General features: G+C 37.7%; 2 protein-coding genes across 2 annotated transcripts; both read right to left on the reverse strand.

The window, feature by feature from the left end:
- Window positions 1–6,178: 6,178 nt before the first annotated feature.
- LOC113324904 lies at window positions 6,179–10,716 on the reverse strand. Its single transcript, XM_026573180.1, has 5 exons — window positions 10,419–10,716; window positions 10,288–10,321; window positions 9,788–9,856; window positions 6,614–6,670; window positions 6,179–6,389 (listed from the first exon to the last, which is right to left on the reverse strand). The coding sequence occupies exons 1-5, from the start codon at window positions 10,543–10,545 to the stop codon at window positions 6,179–6,181; spliced, it is 498 nt and encodes a 165-aa protein (XP_026428965.1). The 5' UTR covers window positions 10,546–10,716.
- A 232-nt stretch (window positions 10,717–10,948) lies between these two features.
- LOC113324905 lies at window positions 10,949–13,633 on the reverse strand. The gene is made up of 2 exons (XM_026573181.1): window positions 13,271–13,633; window positions 10,949–11,104 (listed from the first exon to the last, which is right to left on the reverse strand). Exons 1-2 carry the CDS (start codon window positions 13,520–13,522, stop codon window positions 10,949–10,951), a joined length of 408 nt encoding a protein of 135 aa, XP_026428966.1. The 5' UTR covers window positions 13,523–13,633.
- Between the last annotated feature and the right edge of the window lie 6,252 nt (window positions 13,634–19,885).

Here is a 19,885-nt window from a genome sequence, read left to right on the forward strand (position 1 = left end):
TTTCTAATAAGAAAATTTATTACCATTAATGTTTTTAAAAGGCTAATTATAAGTAAAAGCAACTATATATTTTATTTTTCTTGACACAAAATTGACAATTATAAAATGGTAACTTTTAAGTCTTTTTAAGAGGATATTAAATGATTAATGGCACATAGAAGGCTTCAGGCCGGGCACTAGGCCGGGTATCAGGCCGGGCATCATAATTAATTACAAAGCCCGAGACCGTCCAATAAATTAATCCAGGCCAGGCCGGGTGGTCCATGACGGGCCATAACAGGCTTTGAGCTACTTCGGGTACAGGCGGGGTCAAGCGGGTACAGACAGACCGAGTATTTTCGGGTATTATTTACACCCCTTTAACCAAAGAGCAAAAAAAAATTTACTTTTTTTGTTATAATCCGTGTAAACCGCAAGTGTAATCCACGCTTGACCATGGGAGCAATTATATCACATGTGTATTAGTTGGCTGACGTATAATAATCACGGACCAAATAACTGGCGAAGGCGCATTCTTAATCTCCACCAAACTACAAACGGTTATTATACCAACACCCCACTTCAGACAAATTTTTAATCTCCGCTCGATCAAATATAGTTTTACTTTGGATTTCAGACCAGCTATATTTCTGAACTCTAGAGAACTTGATCGCATGTGGTTTTGCTCAGCTCCACTGTGATTTTCTGGAAAAATATAGTTTTGCTCCATCTTTTGCTCATCCAAAGCTCTAAGAACTCTTAAGCAGTTTCCAAGAATCAGTCCTCACTCACTGTATATGTTGCAGTACTAAGTTACCTTCACCAGTGCAATTTACGTTTCTACCGTTTAAATTTTATACTATTACTTTTAAATAATATTTTTTGTTATATTTTTTTTCCTTTCAATTTCGATTAATTCAAAAATAAATAAAAATTAGAAGAAAAAAAAATAAAAAAATAAAAAAAATAAAAACTGAATTTGCTTTTAGAAAATAAAATAATAGATAAGCGAAAAATAAAATATAATAAATCAAACTATGCTTTAAAATATATTTTTTTGGGGGCTAATTTCATAATCGGTAGACGATTAATTTGCCAAACTTACCAATTACATAAGTAGAAATATTCACGTATTTATAAGTTTGTGAATATTTATTTTCGGGGATATTTTATAATCGATAGATAACTAATTTGCCAAAATTACCGATTATTAAAGTCGAAAAATTCGAAATTTTATAAATTTGTTTCAGGAAATATTTCCATAATCGGTGGATATATATAACTTGACGAAACTATTAATTATGAAAGAAGAAAAATTCTATTTGGGGCTTATTGTACAATCGGTAGAAATAGAAGTTGTCAAAATTGCCGCTTATACAATAATTTTAACAAAAATATGTGAAATTATTTCTTCTTTGTTTAAAAAGTAGAAAAAGTTAATTAATTACTCCTCAACCCAATTTGTTTGCCAAAATAGGAGTTTGCAAAAACTAAAAAGAATTCATCTCCACTGACGCTGTTAATAGATAATTTTAGTGGAAACTATAGAAAAAAATTGATACATTTTCTCTGAGGAAAACTCCATTTTGATAAATAAATAAGGACGAAGGGAATATAACTAGATCAGTCAAACAACTGAACCGGGTGTAAAAGGGATTTTTTTCAAATTACTTCAAAATACCCCTATTTTGTTTAGGGATATGAAAAGATGATCCGGTTCCCAATGGAGAAACTTATTAATCGGGTAGAAAAAAATAAACATGTAATCTCATTTCTTTTAACACGTACTCGAAGGAAATTATACAGTTTTGGAAAATTTGTAAAATTTGTTTTCCCCATCAGTCCATCTCATTGATAGCTTATCCCCAAGGCTCTGCATTTGTATAATTTGGACTTTGGTTCCTGGGTTTGTTATTATAAAACCTAGCGTCATTATGGGCTATCCTGAAAGAATTAGGGGCGACATAATAAGACAAAATAGGTTGAAAATACTTACATGTCCCTTCATAACCGGTAGTTTAGTTTTTTTTGATCTACCGATTGTGACTATGTTCTTCTCTTCTTTGAGAAATTAAAAATTTCATTGGCTTAGGAAAATTTAAATTTGGGATACTACCACAATCGGTAGATAAATAACATCACGATAGATAATAAACATCACGAAACAACAATTTTTGTGTAAATAGAGAAACTCAAAATTCCATTGGTTTTTGAAAATTCTGAATTTGGGGATACAAGCATAATCGGTAGATAATGAACATCACGAGACTACCGATTGTACAATCGGTAGATAAAAAATATCACGAGTCTACCGATTGTGAAAATAGAGAAACTCAAAATTCCATTGGTTTTTGAAAATTTTGAATTTGGGACTACTACCACAATCGGTAGATAATGTACATCACGAGACTATCGACTAAACAATCGATAGATAAAAGATATCACGAGTCTACCGATTGTGAAAATAGAGAAACTCAAAATTCCATCGGTTTTTGAAAATTTTGCCATTGCCACGGTGGTGCGGCTGGCATGGTTGGCATGCCTTGACGCGGAGACGTGGCTGGCATGGTTGGCTATTGGCACGGTGGTGCGGCTGGCATGGTTGGCATGTCTTGGCGCGTAGACGTGGCTGGCATAGTTTTCCATTGGCACGGTGGTGCAGCTGGCATGATTGGCATGCCTTGGCGCAGAGACGTGGCTGACATGGTTTGTCATTGGCACGGTAGCATGAGAATTAGGGTTTGGCATAGATGATGTCGGTCAATGTTAAGAGTTCTTCCGTGGAACATGACACATGTATAAAAAAAAAGTACCCTGGTAATTCTTACGTAGGCATTCTGATTGGTCCAATAAATGCGCTAATGGTCATAGTGACGTCATGTCAGATGTGCGGTTTTACCCTAAACTAAAACCCACCATCTTGGCTATGCACATATTACCCTTCAATTAACAAATCTTGAAAACTACATATGCACATATTACCCTTCAATTATCCTAATTCTTTCAGGGTAGCCCCTAATAACGCCAGGTTATAAAAAGAGCACTTTCCTTTGTAACAACTAGGCCACTTACATCAACATATATATTTTGTGAACCTCCTACTGAAACAGTGATACCGCTTCTTGGAGTTGTCTTATTATCTTGAGGCTAACTCTTATGAGGCATCCATAAGAGTCCTACCTACCTTCATAGTGTCGTGAAAGACAATGCAGGTAGGGGTGAGCATAAAAACCGGAACCGTGGATTTGACCCGTATCTGTCCGAAAAATTGTGGATTTCACCCAAACCGCAAAACGTATGAGCCGGACACGGATGGGATTCTCAAATCCGCACGTTTTAGCGGTTTGGGTGCGGTTGAATATTGAAAACCGCGGATTCACCCGCACCGCGTCTGACTCTGCTCCATTAGCTATAAGCCACTAAGCCCAGCTAATTGAATGTGATGTCACTAAGCCCATATAAAAAATGGATTGCTTATTTGCTTCTTTAGCTTGATGTCACTAAGCAAGCAGGCCCAATATGGGAATTGGATCGAACCAAAGAGCCGAGACTCCGCTGCTTAATGAGCAGAGATGTGATGATGAGTTGGGAATTTGAATTTTCTTCTTTTCTTGCTTGACAATTTTTTTTTTGCCAAATCCGCGGTTAATCCGCAACCGGCCAGTACAATCCGCGGATGTAAAATCCGCGGATGATTGAGCCGGTCACGGTTTGATTTTTCAAATCCGTAACTTGGACGGTTTGGTTGCGGGTGACCCCTAATCCGCAACCGTCCGTCCGTTGCACACCCCTAAATGCACGTAACGATGGTAAAGTGAAAGAAACGGAAAGCTCACTTAAGGCAGGGGCGGAGCCAGCCGAATATAAAGGTGTGCACTTGCAGTTACCCCTGCCAGCTGGCTCCAAAATCTAAAATAGGCCCAATAAAAAATATTAGACTATTTGCAAGTATAATTATACTTGTTCGCATCCCTAAAAAATGTTTTGTACCCAAAACAAATTGTTTCACCCCCAACTCAAAAATCTTGGCTCTGGCACTGAACTTTTTGTTGCATAAGAATCTCTTGGTATAAGAAAGTGGTCCGCAACAAGAAAATCTAAAGATGAAGTTAGAAAACAAGCTCCATCTATTCAATAATGTGATAAGGTTGGGGAGTTTGATTTATTTCATATTTGTAAAGGTTTTGAGTCCACTTGAAGTTTGTTTTGTCAGAGCACATACAGGTGGGTCTCCTGCCACTTAGATGCTTGTAAATGACTCTCAAGTTGACCGACAGGTTGGAGCTAAGACACTGTGATATACAAAGTGATTGAAAAACGGTTGTTGAGACTATGACCAATGATCCGGGAGATGCCATCAACTTGACTTGTGAGGCCTATATAAATGGGATATTTGGACTTTCGGTCTCAATTTTATGACCAGTGTTGCGTTTGGGTCTCAGAAAGTTCAATATTACTGGGATTAGTCAAATGAGGTTTCAAATGACTTTTAGAGAGTTCTCAAATCTATTGTTAGTCCATAGAGACTTTTGGTGAGTCTCCTAATGTCTCTTGTTATTGATTATAGACTTTTTTAAGTCATTTAAATTATCTGAAACTCCATGTTATTGGATTAAGATTTAATAAGAGTCACTCCAACATTCTTGTTATTGTCATTGATTTATTGTTTTCAGAGATTTGGAAAGACTTTTTTTTTAGGAAAATATACATGGTAGAAATCTCTCCTCAGGATGTGATATTTCGAAAGACTTGGAAACTTGGGGAATATTTGTTTTTGAGAATATGACCATTTTTTTTAATTAATTTATTTGAGTTGATGACCAAGTATACGGTCATTTGCTGAGTAAACCAATGGCGAGATTGCATAGAAAATAAAATGAATGTGGGATGAGAGAAATACGAACGAAAACATAGGTATACGCCAACAACAAGATTTATTTTGACAATGAACACATATTTTACCATGTATTCATGGTACTTGTATTTAGATTATAACGTGCATAATAAAGTAACCGGTAGAAGTTTTGAATTTTTGATTATTACACATTTTTGTCTCAACAAATCACAAAGACTTTCTAATATACTCTCAGAGAATCACTAGAAATCTCTATGTTCTTACAGGGGGTTAGTCCATTGGGATTAGTAGAGACATTCATAGACTTTTTATGCAAGAGATTTTGGGTGATTCTCCGTGAGTTTAGAGATTTCGAGAGACTCTCTGAATGATTTTCAAGGAATTATGGTGATTCATTGAGATAAAAAAACATATATGAATTTCAGCTTACACATATGAGACAGACGATATGTTTATTTATTTTACAAAATGAATATATGAATATTTCAATGAAAATGTATTAGTCAATGCATGGCTAACAGAAATTGTAACATTTTTTCCAAATCAAAACCAGACGAACATAAGGGATTTGGATCTCTAGTAAACTTATGAATTTACTAGAACATAAGGGTTTTGGAAGCCAATAATTTTTTTTCTTCATTTTTTTATGAATTTAAGTGTAGCTTATTTGGTTACTGTTTTTAAAATCTTGATATTTCATCCTTAAAAAAAAAAGAACAAAGAACAAAGTCTCTCAAAATATCGCCTACTTAGGAGAGACATTTTTTTAAGCATTTATGGTATGTTTTGTAATAAAAGTTTCTAAAGTCCTCAAAAACATAAATCATTGATTTCAAATTCCAAATCAAATAATAGAGAGTTATGAAAACTTTGAGAAAGTCACGATCCAATGACAAAGATTGTTTGAGATTTTGAAAAACTCTCTATTGACTAACAAGAGATTTTAGAAGTCTCTAAAATTTTTCCAACATCTCCAGAAATCTCAATTGAATAACCCTCTATTAGAAAATCTCCGGAATAAAAAATCTATGAAAATCTATATAAATCTCAATTGATTACCACCGTTCACCGTTCAGAAAAGAAAGTTTTCGAAACTTGGGAAGTTCTCCAAGAATAAAGGTTGATTATTTGGGGACAGAAACATCGAGTGAATATAATGAGTTGGTAAAAAGTTAAGAATAAAAATGTAGAAATGGCAAGCCAATTATCTCAAATTCACGTACGAGATAATTGATAATGTTCACGTTCTAAATCACTCATTTCAACAACAGGCGGACGTCCATTAGGATACTTTATTTTATCCATCTCATCATGGTATGGTTTTAGAGCAGCACCAAGTTTTTCCTAAGCCTCTACAAAATCAGAAACATGCGCAACTTCCGTATATTTCAAATCAGAATACAGTATATTATCCATCTCTTCAGAGAAAACAAGGGGATCCCCGAACTCTTTAGGAGGTAAACATCTATAGGGATTGTCAGCTTCACCATCAAGGAATAATAAATCTTCAGGACGTTGATCAGCAAGGTCTTGTTCAATTTCACATAGTTGTTCACTGCCATTAGTAAAGAGAGAGAACTAGTTAATTTGTGTTCTTACTAATAAACTAACCACCATACTAATAATATCGTAGCAACTTAACAAATGTAATAGATCATATTCATAATTTTCATTTTTTTTTCCTTGGAGAAGGTCAATAGGGGAGCAACAGGTTGTCCTCTAACCAACCAGGATATAGAAAAAAAATCAAAAAAACTGCGATAGCTATAAGATTAGTACCTTTCAGAAGCGAAGAAACCCCTGCTAGGAACTTCAATCCACAATAGCTTCTCACTACTGTTGGCACAAACAAAACAATTAAGACTAAGAACAACAACAATAATAAAAATATCCGTCCGACAATAAATTAAAAAAATAAATTAGATAGAGGTAACTTTTACAAAAATTAAGCCAAATTGAAATCAAAATATTTTATTCATACATCGAATTTGGTCCTTTATTTTATAGATAATCATACATAAAAGTTTGTTCCTTTATATATATTCATAATTGTAGTAATGATAACAATGCAATGATGCAAATAGTGGACTAGTTTTCTTTTCCAATGAATATAAGTGGCTATCTAGAAGGTGTTTGAGCTCAACTCGTTGGTAGGCTACTAAATAGTTTTTTATAAAGTTCTTTCTCCATTAACAAACAATAAAACTCCATGAACAAACAATAAAAAATAAAATAAGAAGACGGGACGGCTGCCCCTGCTAGCGGGAAGACTGGCCGGCTGGCATCGGTCCGTAAGAGTTTTTTTCTTATTTTGTTTAGAAAATAAATCCTCCAAACGCTTGAAAATAAATTGATAATAATAAATTGAAATGTTTAATATAACCATCCCTTCTTGGAAAAAAAAAAGGTTTGAACTTTTTAAAGTTCTGAAGGCAATTAGCATATATTGACCTCGAAAAGGAGTATTACTTGCAATGGAAAAGAAGTGAGGTGATGATTTTGATTCTAACTCATTTTTGTGTATGTTAGCATATATAAGACAGGTGTGACGTTGCAAATAACGATCATGCAAATAGAAATTGACAGCATTTTTAACCTGTACTACTAACATCTCCATCTTAATTTTTGGAATTGCGTACGGGTCACTCGAGAACATGTCCATATCAAAAACATGTAACATATGTGTGCAATCCAGGTTCACAAGACCTTTAGACTAACTCTTATGAGGCATTCAACATGAGCTTGACAGTTAAGTCATAAAAGGATCGGATTCGCCATTTGACTTTGCACTAAATCATACTGATGCCATACTATGTTGTACTCAGAGCTAAATCATTTCATTCTTTTATTCTACTCCCACACAACCATGCGTAAGAGATAGTCCCACCTTCCGACCTTCATAGTGATGTGGTATAGGGCAGTGAAGACTCCAAAAGACTCAAGCCTCAGTAGTATCAAAGTCCAAATTTGTGCACTGGTAGGCTTCTAAAAGGTCCTACAAATTATAACCGCAAGTGCACGGTGTCGAAAGTGGCAAATGTGCAAGTACGGGTCGAACCACAGAGATTTGGGTGTGTATTGAAGTGAAGAAACAAGTGACAGTAAACCAAAGAAGCAGTGAATGACAGTGGCAAAGGAACAAAGAAAAATCAGTGGCAATGAATAAGAAAAACTTAACCAAAACAGAACATGGGAGAGAAATTGTGGATGAGAATGAAGTGTATGGAGATGGATGAGAATTCTCCACCTAGCTAGTTCACCTTGGTTACATCCCTGTCATGTGGCTAGTTAACTACCTAAAGTCCTTGGATAACCCCTAGCATTGCCTATCTGATTAAAGCATAGGCAATCACAGGTCATTTAGGGTCTAGGTCTCTAACTAATATGGCTTTGTGAATCCCTTAGATTATCACTAACTCCTAGCATTAATGGTCTGTTTAAAGCACCACTAATCACAAGCCAGTGAACCTTTGGAATGTTACTAACCTAAATGTTTTGAGCTCAACAGGGTCTAACCCAAATGGATAACCAACAAAGTTCAGTTGTCTTCTCTAAGATTTAAACAGGTAAATTACAGGATCATGTGAAGAAACATTACATACATAGAACTTAACACAAACATAACATGAAAAATACATTCACATGATGAAACTAATATTTAATTGAAGAAACTAACATTTAAACAAAACCTAAGAATTAAACAGTGAAGCATAAGTTGAAATTGGAAAACAAAGAAATCTAAAACTAAACCTAATTGACACACTGGCTAGTCCAGGCATGAGTTCTAATCCTCCCACACATCCCCTATTTATACATGCAACATCAAAATATCAAAATCCCCAAAAATTAGGGTTTCACCTAAATCGAAATTAAATCATACCAACTCTCTGAAATTTGATTTTGATTCCGACCCATCCCTCTTGTGCGTCTCCTACATCTCCTGTTGCTTTCAATTTGCGTCTTTAGCTTAACCTAGTTTACCATTTGTACACGCCTAGGGTTTCATAGAGCCGTGTAAAAATGGAAAAGTAGACAGCTAAGAGAAGGGGTATGTGATGATGAGTGTGGAGCGGTGTACGTGGTGATTATGGTGGTGGTTGAGGAGTTGGTGGCGGACATGGGTGTAGCAGGTGGAGGAGCAGGTGGTGGAGGTTGCTGTGAAGAAGAAAGGAGAATAGAGGAAATCGAGTGAGAGAAAAGTGTGATCGGTTAGGGTAGATAGGGTTTGGTGTTCCGGTGTTGATCGGACGCATCAGATTTCGATATTCGGCGAGTGATAGGCGTTGGATCGATCCATCTGAAATGCATCCAACGATAAGATGGAACATAGCTTTCAGAAACCGTCGGATGAAGAGATACAACGAAACTAACGGCGTGAGATGGAGTTAGGTGATGTAGTGTTGGTCAGGAATTTCAGACTTTGATGTACTGGCGATGCTGCGACCGTAAGATGCTGAGATGATCCAATCTGACGGCTAGAAAGGGAAAACGGGTATGGATTTTGGATGAGGGTTTTGGGCCTTGGGTATGCCAAGCCCATATCTTCTTTAAGAACAATTCTTCCTCTTCAAGCCCACTTCTAGCCTTTTGGTCTTGTGCACAACATTCTTCGCGGCTTCCTTGTGTAATTCCTCCCGGCTTTTCACCGTTTTTCTGCTCTTTTCCGCTCCGCTATTCATCCAAACTTTATTTATTACCTAAAAATGCAAAATTAATTAATAAAAATATTTATTCTTGAAAACAAAGAAAATACAGAATATGGGATAAAATGTAGAATTAATGCACAAAAGATGAGTTAAATGCCAAGAAAAATATATAGAAATATGCACTTTTTGGCACTCATCATGCACCCCATTAAATGAGAGTGCACATTTCTCCACACATAATTGGAGAAATGAATATATGTACTGACAATAGCAACAATAACAAAACAAGGTAATAATAAATACCTACCGAGTATATGGATACGGAATCCAAATGAAGTCTTTGTGATTTTTTCCACTGTTGCGGATATCCTCAGCACTGCCATTAATAAAAATCATGAGAACACCAAATCATAGGATGATAAGATTTTTCCACTCAGAGAGAAAAAAAAAGTACTCCACGATGCTAGCATCCTATATCTGTGAGTCGCTAATAAAACATAAGGTTAAGTAGAAAGCCATTCCCGGGCTTCCTTCATGATTCAGATATGTACTGCACACTTCGGAAATTCATCCTTACCATTGAAATGCATTTTCCCAAATTTACTATTTTCTATTTGTTAGGACGACATATTAACGACCCAACAAAACAAAATCAGACCTCCAAGAAAATGATTACAATGACTTGACACTTTGTATCACATACCTGGTAAGACAGATTTCGTTGACCATAGCATTGGAGATGCTTTTATGCGTGATGAAAAGAATTGATAAATAAAAAAGATGATTAGAGTGAGTTGGTAATAATACCTGACAAGTGGATGTCCTCTTTGTCTAAAAATTTCTGCACAAACCATAACAAATTCAGTAAGAACCAATACATATACTCGTCCAACCAATCGAAACATTAAACATCCAATCAACACATTAAACAATATTACCAACTGCAATGTCGACGGGAATCCCTTCATCATTAATCAATGTTGATTGGATGGATTCAGTGGGAGATCGATCAGTAGGAGGAGGCGAACTGGCTGAATCTGACAGGCACATGTCTCTGTTAGCCATGTACTCATGTAAGAAGTTGGTGGTGCTGGGTATGATCCCTATGATCTTTAAACGTCTGTGGAATTCTTTCTGCAAGTTCTTATCCAATTTCCTTGAAGAAATACAAAAGATGCACGTTAAGGAACTAATGCAACAACTGATAGAAATTGTAGTACATATAAAAGCTAGCAATGAGTGATTCAAGTACTTACGCATAGTCTGTCGTCCTCTGTAATAGATATTTTCTTCATCTGGAGCATTTGCTACTTGATACAGAAACTGTCTATCGAAAAACATCTGGATAAGCAATGACACCGTACTCCAAAGTAGTCCCAAAATAACTCATACGAGATACAACTAAGCGAATGCTGGACTGTGGATCACCTACACTATCCTTGTGTTGGTCGTGATTCTGGTTATCCGATTAATCACCCCTCTTTTTCGACAGTAGAGGAACGACCTGCAGGCATGTGAACATGACTTTGATATCATCACCCCAGTATTCTCTAGTCAATGTTACCGTTGGCTTTCCTGGTTTATCTTCAATTTTGAAGGGAAAATCACTTGGTGTCTGCACAACCTAACAAACGCATAAACATCCATTTGATCATCTCCGTGCTATATACAAATCTTAATCACATCTTAATAACTATTGCAAAGCAGTTCGTGGTGTTTCAACACTCACTTTTAACTCTATATGAGGAGATATAAGTTGAAGTTCACATCTACTGGTGTAGGCCGCACACACTCGCTGATACTGACCTTAACTAGTGAACTAGGCCCAAAATGTATAGTCAAATAATAAATATATTCTTTGGCATAAGCACATGCAGATGCACCTACTTTGCGTGCAAGTACTCATAGAAGAGGAATCTAAAATGGTAAATTTGTTATTTGTATCTCAAATTGTACCTTCATATTTTATCTAAGTTATGACTCTACACTCAGAAAAAAACTACATGTTAAAACGATCCTATTTTTTCGTGTTAATTGAGGACGTTCTGCGATTGTCCACTGGAAAGCAGACACGGATGTGGCACGAAGACATGATACTTTCTCAAAAAACTAGGATGCAAACCGTTATGAAATCAACAAATTTCCTACTAAACTATATTATACAAGAAAATGCTTTTAATCTTTGTGTAGTTTTTTCTTAACTTCAATGGATTTCTACTGTCGGGAAATGGCCCCTGCTAACCTAGAGAAACTTTATGATGGGATTTCTAAAGAATAAATTGTTGATAAATAAATTATTTTGTGAACAAGTATAAAGAAAGTACTAATACTACTGTAAAAACGGGGGCAGATCCACTGACAGTTTTATCAGAGTCTCAACACCATCTCCACAGTGGACGCCAGTTTCATTTAAAAACTTAAATCGTAACGTGTTTAAAGCTAATACTTTGGGATTATTTTTCTCACAAAGCTCTACGTTTCCTACAAAAATGAGCACATTCCAAGAAGTATAACATCACCACCTACTACATTGAATCATCCCTCTAGAAATCAACCAATTTTCAACGAATGAAACTAGATAATGAGGTTTGGTATTTCGGAATGCACTCATTTAAAACAGGGTGAGTCAACGGTTTATGACATCCAAAGTGAGATAATGTGAGTGGATCCGCCCTCTAACTTACATACTAAGAATTTGGGTATTATTTGTGCATATTTAAACTAAAATTGCATGATTGCTAAAGGCGGATGCCAAATCTTTCAGGGGATACCATTTTATATAAAACAGAAAGATAAAAACAATCCTGACCGTTGAATCACTCAAACGGTACCCCTGCTAATCTCGGTATCCCCCTTAGCAATCATGAAAATTGTTTGTGGCTCACACATGAGATGTCACTGATGTGTCTGACGTGCGCATCCCAACATCTAACATGCGCATCACAACGTCTAACGTGTGCATCCAAACGTCTGACGTGGACACTGACCCAAAATAGCAGTGTCCGAGCCACACAGATTGTCACCTGAATTGCTCGACACCCTCAAATTTTACCCAATTTTCTTCCCCAGGTAGGTGGCATCACCCACACCTTAGGTTTTGCTTTGTGTTCCCACCCCTGGAAAAAATAAGGGGCCGTTTTGTGAGTGTGGGGGAAGATTTTGAGGGGTGGGAAGCATTTTCTGATTATCAATGACATTTAGAATTATCACCGACATTTATTCTAAGATTTCTAAGATAGAATTTTGATCTAAGATTTTCAGATTTTGAGGGGTGCCAACTACATAGAGCGCGTCTTTGATTTGATCTAAGATTTCTATTGTTAAATCCTTCTGCAGGTCAAAAAAAAATGGAAAAAAAAAAGTCTTACGACGGCGACAATCAATTCTGTTTCACTTAATCACACACTCTTTCACACCACAACACTAGAAAGCAGAGCCAAGGGTTGACTAACCAAAAAACCCCAAAAATCCAAAAAATCACATAACACCCCCCTATAATTAATCATATAGGGGGTATTTAGTCCACCTTATGTGTAGTATTTATGAAACTCTATTTTAGCCCCCTCAATCTTAATTTCTGCTTCCGCCATCAGTACATCACAGAGTATCTCTAATAGTTCAAACTAGATGTTATAGAATGAGTATCTCTAGTAGTACCTCTAAGGCTGTTGCGTTGGGTAATAAGGAGGAAATTAATAAATTTAAGATAAAATTAGAAGGAACGATGCTCAAATTATGTGTGTTTGTTGGAACCTAAACATAAATAGATAAAATTAATGAAAGAACAAACCTTGTGAAGAAGATCTTCAGCTTTCACCTCAGGACATACGGACGGTCCCTTATTATTCTCAGCGGTAGAAGAGAACAACTGAAGATTTAAAGGCAGATCTTGTCTGTAGATTAGACTGGTACTCTTGTTCTTCAATTTGGGGTTGATGAATATGGATGATGAAGTGCTGTAATTTCTAAGAGGGGTCTTCCTCGTATACGCCAGCAACGCTGGGGTTAAAGATGCAGCAGCTTTTTTGATGATTCTCGCCATTCTAATAATTAATTTGCAGCAACAGAAGAAATCTCCATCCACGACTTTAGGGGGTTTGATCTGAGAAGATAATTTAGGGATTGGTTTTTCCGACTCCAATTTTGAAGAGAAAATTTTCTTATATGGATGTGGACCTCCTTTGATGAGTTCGTCCGGCCCAATGAAATTCCATTTAATGGATACGGTTATTAGTAGGGCTGTCAACGGGTCCGGGTCCTTCCGGGTAGTACATGGCCCAGAACCGGACCCAACATATCAGCGTCGGTTCCGGGGCCGGTTCTATAATGTGTTGGCCCATAATTGGACCCAGTAAAGGTCACGGGTAATCATCGGGTCCGGGTACCCATCGGGTAAAAACACAAACTTATATCAGTTATATGACTTCCCAATTTTATGGCTCCTGAGTACTGAAAAAGGATTATTCAACACCTGAAAAGTGACCATCTTTAACATACATACAAAAGTAGAGTAAACTTGAGCTTAGAATCCTTAGATTAGGAAAATCAAAGTTACTTTCCTAGCTATAAATAAGAATCTGTCATTATATATGATAAATATTAAATACAAAAGTTGGCAGACATTTTTTTAGCCGATAACTACAAGTAACGCCAGCCCTAATGGCTAATATAGTCTGTCGTATTATAGCCACAAAAGTTGACAGACATATCATTCTATAAAGTGTAGAAGCCCCAAAAGATAAATGTGTTTCCTTCACAAGTACATATACAAAAAGAAGGATGTAGTTCGCACTTCGCATGTTCTTTGGCTATGCCTATATAATATATATATATACCAAAAAGAAGTTCCAACCAGTTCACTAAAGATTTCACCATCATATTTCCAATTGTTCCTGCAAGAGAAACAAAAACAGTTGATCATATTCCCAATTTTTCCCAATTCAGAAACCACCTCAAAATTATTATCACTACCACATTCTCTACCAAGTTTAAGGAAATACATTACGTAAAGACAATGTGCTACGAGTAAAAAAGTACAAATCTTGCATCTTCAACCAAACAACGTGTACAAGTAACCATATCACAATCAAAGACCTTGCCTGTGATGAAGCAAGAGTTGCTTCCGTGATTGCACTCACCAAATATACAACTAGCTAGGGCCAGGACCACAAGCAAACATTAAAATTCCCAAACATACAACTAGCTAGGACAAATATTGTATAGACAGATGATGAGTGCCAAATAATGTATATATTTATCCCTTTTTGTTGGCATTTTAACTCATCTTTTGTGCATTAATTCTACATTTTATCCCATATTCTGTATTTTCATTGTTTTCAAGAATAAATATTTTTCTTACTTAATTTTGCATTTTTAGGTAATAAATAAAGTCTGGATGAATTGCGGAGCGGAATAGAGCAGAAAAGTAGTGAAAAGCCGGGAGGAATTACGCAAGGAAGCCGCAAAGAATGGAGCGCACGTCCAAAAAGCTGGAAGTGGACTCAAGAAGAAGAAAGTTGTTCTTAAAGAAGAAGTGGGCTCAAGGTTTTCCAAGCCCAAAACCCAAATCCAAACCCGCTTGCGACTTCAGCCGTCAGATCAGTTCTCAGAAGCATCCGACGGTCGCTCCCTTGTTGTTCATCGAAGTTTGATATCTCCGCCTAACACTACAACACCTAACTCCATCTGGCGTCGTTAATTTTGTTATATTATATAATCCAGCGGTCGCTACAAGCTTCACTTCATCTCACCGTCAGATTGATCTTTCATCTCCCTATCCCACGGCTCAGCGTCGCAGATCATCAAACTCGATACGCCCGCCTAACACCCAAGTATCGAACACCCTATACCCAGCCAAATGCACCTTTCTTCTTTCCTCTCCATCTCTTCTTCCTTCAGAACCCGTACCACCACCATGTCCGTCTCCAGTACCACCATCTTCTCCCCAAATCACTCCACTATCTTCTCCCCAAATCACTCTACCACCACCACACCTAAACCCATCATCACCATCACGTACTATCACGTTTTACATCAACTAATCTCCTCAATTTCTCATCTCTGCTGACTGAAACCCTAGGTGAGAAATTGAAGATATAAGTTGATGTTAGAGCAGCAATTGGAGCAGGAGATGACCCAGGAAGAGAAATAGAAGGATGGGTCGACGTGATGGAGCTGTTATTTCAAGGAATTAGGTGAGTTTCACCAAACCCTAGTTCTACTGTTTTGGGGGAAAATTGGGGGAAAACCCTAAATGTGTAATTGGGTATAAATTAGGAGTATGTGGTGTGTGTAAAAGTTACTGTGTATCTCTCTGGACTAGCCAGTAGAGAATTAGAACAATTTTAATTTTGCAATTCCAATTTCTGATTTTTGCATAACTGTTGACAGTTGAAAGTTGCATATGTTTTTAGTTATCTGAAATGTTGCTAATTGTGTCTAAATTATCACATATGATGAATGTTATTGCTTTATCCATGTTTAGCATGAGCTAAACAGCATCAGGCCAAGGCTCAGCTGAAGCCTTGTGCACTGTCATGTGACTAGAAGCTAGGATAGTTCTCCTGTTGCTATGTTTTGATTGAGCAAATGGGAGATACCAATGCTCATAGAGCCTGTGATTGGCTGTACTGTCAAAAGACAGCCAATTCTAGGGGCAAACTAGTGAGCAATTTAGTATTCTTCTATTTCTAAATGTATGCATAGGATCAAACACAACCTAGAAACATGTCATTTGATTAGGACACAAGGTGGATCCTAAGCCTTGGCTTAACCACTAATCCCTTCTCAGTAACTTGCATTTTCAGTCCTGTGTGCTTGAAATTCAGTTTATTTTCTTGCCTTTTTCTTCTTGCACTTTGAAGCCTACTGTGCACTGAAATCAGTGCACAATCCTCACCTTGCCCTTGGCCTCCAAGCCTTGGTTCTTTGCTGATTTACATTGCTATTTTCTTAGCTGTTTCTTTGCTGCTTTACCTTGCATTCTTGTCTGTATGCCATTTACCTTGGTTTGCCTTGCATCATCACTACACACTTTAGCTAGGAAGACTTCTTGTATGCTCCTCTCCCTGTGGACAAACCCCTACTCATCATTATATTATAAATCTTGACCTTGTATACTTGCAAGTGTTTTGTGTGCTTTTCATTTTCACACCAAGTTTTTGGCGCCGCTGCCGGGGAGCTGGCTGCCATATTTTTGAAGTTTTCATAACTGTTGTGGCCTTGTTGTGCTTGCATAGTTGTGTGTGTTCATTGCTATCTTGTTCACTTGCTAACTGCTGCTGGAGCTGTGCATTATTTGTTGTTGCTGCCAAGCCTGCTGCAAAGCCTGCTGCTGCTGCTGCTGCTGGTGCCTCCTCTGCCAAGCTGTGCTGTGCTGTTGCTGCCAAGACAAAGTCTGCTGCTGCTGTTGCTGCTGGTGAACCAAAGCAACTGCTGCTGCCAAGTGAAGCTGCTGGGCTGCCAACTGAAGTGAAGCTGCTGGGCTCTGCCTTCTTCTAGTGGGCTTGTACTTTTCTGAATTGGGCTTCACCAAGTGCTGCTGGGCTCTGCCTCCTTTTGTTGCTGGGCTCGTGGTCTTCTGTGAGCTGGGCTTCGTTGCTGCTGCTGCTGGGCTCTGCTCCACCTGTTGCTGCTGGGCTTGGACGTGAGCTGCTTAGGACGATCATAAAGCCCAACTGGGCTTTGCAACTAAAAGGGGACTAAAAGCCTATTTTTGGGCTTCCCTCCAAAAAACAAGTAAGCCTAACCCATGAGTTAACCCACTTGGGCCTCATTTAAATTCAAATTTGGGCTTGTAATAATTAATTTAATTATTTATTTGGGATTGTAATAATTTTTATTTTTTTTCTTTTTTTCTTTTTTCTTTTTTTTATTTGGGACTGTAATTATTTTTTTGTTTTCTTTTATTTTTATTTTTTTTATTTTTCTTTTTTCTTTTATGGGCTTGTCTTAATTATTATTATTGTTTTTATTTTCTTTTATGAGTTGTGATAATTTATGCTAGGTTTAGTTCAAAAATTTTTTTTCAAAGCCCAATTTTAAACCAAAAACAAAACCCTTCTTTAAACCAAAACCCATTCAAAACCAAATCTTCATAACCCTTGTGGGCCAAATTGTTTCCGATTGCTCTGTCTGACCAACATGTTAGTTAAGGTACCTACTAGGACATGATTGTGACCTACAGAGACCAGACAAACAGACTTGTTAGAATTAACCCAGACGAACCTATCGAAATTCTAAGTTCTGAGGGAGACAGTCCAGATCAACCAGAAACAATGGGAGAACCCCGTACCCTCAAGGATTATATGTACCCAACTAGAGCCAGTCAACCTTCTTGTATTTGCTGCCCGAGGCTAATGGCCATTATGAGCTGAAATCAAGCACAATACAGATGCTTCCTATTTTTAGAGGTGTTGAGAATGAAAACCCGTACCACCACGTGAGAGAATTCGAGGAAATTTGTGGAACTCTGCGTTTCACTCAAATGACCGACGAAACCCTGAAGTTAAGGCTTTTTCCTTTCTCCCTGAAAGATAAGGCAAAGGCCTGGCTCTATGCTTTACAGCCTCAATCCATCATGACATGGGATGACCTCATAAAGGAGTTTTTCAAAAAGTTTTTCCCGAACCACAAGACTGCGACAATTCGTCAAAGTCTGAATAGCTTTGTGCAATTAGAAGGTGAGACCTTAGCTAGATACCTGGAGAGATTCAATGAATTATTGCTCCAATGTCCCCATCATGGTTTTGAAAAATGGAGACTTGTGCAAATTTTGTATGAAGGTCTAGATGTGTCCACCCGAACAACGGTTGAGTCGATGTGTAATGGTCTATTCGTAGATAAAACTGCTGACGCGTCTTGGGACTTCTTGATTGAAGTAGCTGAAAAGACGCAACAGTGGGAATCCATCCGTGAAACCAGAAAGACTACATCCGAAGCAAAGGCTTTTAGGATTGAAGCGGATTTTGAGGGAAGAGCAAACATGGCATCAATAGTTAGGAGATTAGAAGAGTTAGAACTACATAAAAATTCAAAACCTTCCACCACTACTCTCCGAGAACATGTCGCTTCGTCTGTTTGTGCTGCTTGTAACGACCCCAACCATCAATTCCAAAATTGTCCAGATTTGCTTGCAGTCCAGGAGTCTAGGCTTGAACAGGCACATGCCATGTTTCAAAAACCAGAGCATAACCCTTATTCACAGACCTACAATCCAGGATGGAGAAACCACCCTAACTTTTCATGGTCAAAAGGACCCACTCAAGGAGGACCATCTCAACCCAATCAGAGCTATCAAAACAATCAGGGATATCAGAACAATCAAGGTTATCAACACCCGAGAAACCCTCAACAACAATCAAACTCTCAACAACAATCATATCCTCAACACAATACCGACAAGAGATTATCCACCCTAGAGGAAATGTTCCAGAGTTTGATGCAAAGTCAGAAAAATCTAGATCAAAAGATGGATCAAATATGTGAGAGAGAAAAGGGTAAACTTCCGAGCCAACCCCAACAAAATCCAAAGAGGATATTTCAAACAGGCACAACATCCTGCACTGAAACCTCACCTGATCAAATCCATGCCATTACCACCCTCCGAAGTGGTAAAGTCATCGAGAACAACGTGGGCGAACCTAATGAATCTGATACAAATTCCACGTGTCTCCACAACCCCAGAAAACCAAAGAATCTGAGCAAGTTGGAAAATCTGACAATTCTACTGCTGTGAATGTCCCTTTGCCAACTCATTCTCCTGTTGCCCCATTTCCTCAAAGATTGATCTATCAACAGAAAAGTACCCATTACAATGAGATGTTAGATCTGTTCAAGAGAGTCAACATCAACATTCCTTTTCTTGAAGCAATCAAGCAAATCCCTGCTTATGCCAAATTCCTCAAAGACTTGTGTACTCAAAAGCGCAAGCTCAATGTGCAAAAACGTGCTTTCTTAGCTGAGCAGGTAGTTCCATCATTCTGAACAAAACTCCACCCAAGTTTAGGGATCCAGGATGTCCAACAATTTCTTGCACTATAGGAGAACACACGGTCAATAAAGCGTTATTAGACCTAGGTGCAAGTGTTAACCTACTGCCATATTCTGTTTATGAGCAGTTAGGTCTTGGGGAGTTGAAACCAACATCTATCACTCTACAACTGGCAGACCGATCTGTCAAGATTCCTCGTGGAGTGGTCGAAGATGTTTTGATCAAGGTTGACAAATTCTATTTTCCCGTAGACTTCATTGTCTTAGACACTCAACCTGTACAAAACCCAGACTGTCACATTCCTGTCATCTTAGGACGTCCTTTCTTGGCTACGTCCAACGCGATCATTAATGTCGGAATGGAGTGTTAAACTGTCTTTTGGTAACATGACGGTAGAATTGAATGTGTTCGATA

This window comes from Papaver somniferum, chromosome 11 (assembly GCF_003573695.1).
Source record: "Papaver somniferum cultivar HN1 chromosome 11, ASM357369v1, whole genome shotgun sequence".
In the NCBI taxonomy this organism is placed as follows: Eukaryota; Viridiplantae; Streptophyta; class Magnoliopsida; order Ranunculales; family Papaveraceae; genus Papaver; species Papaver somniferum.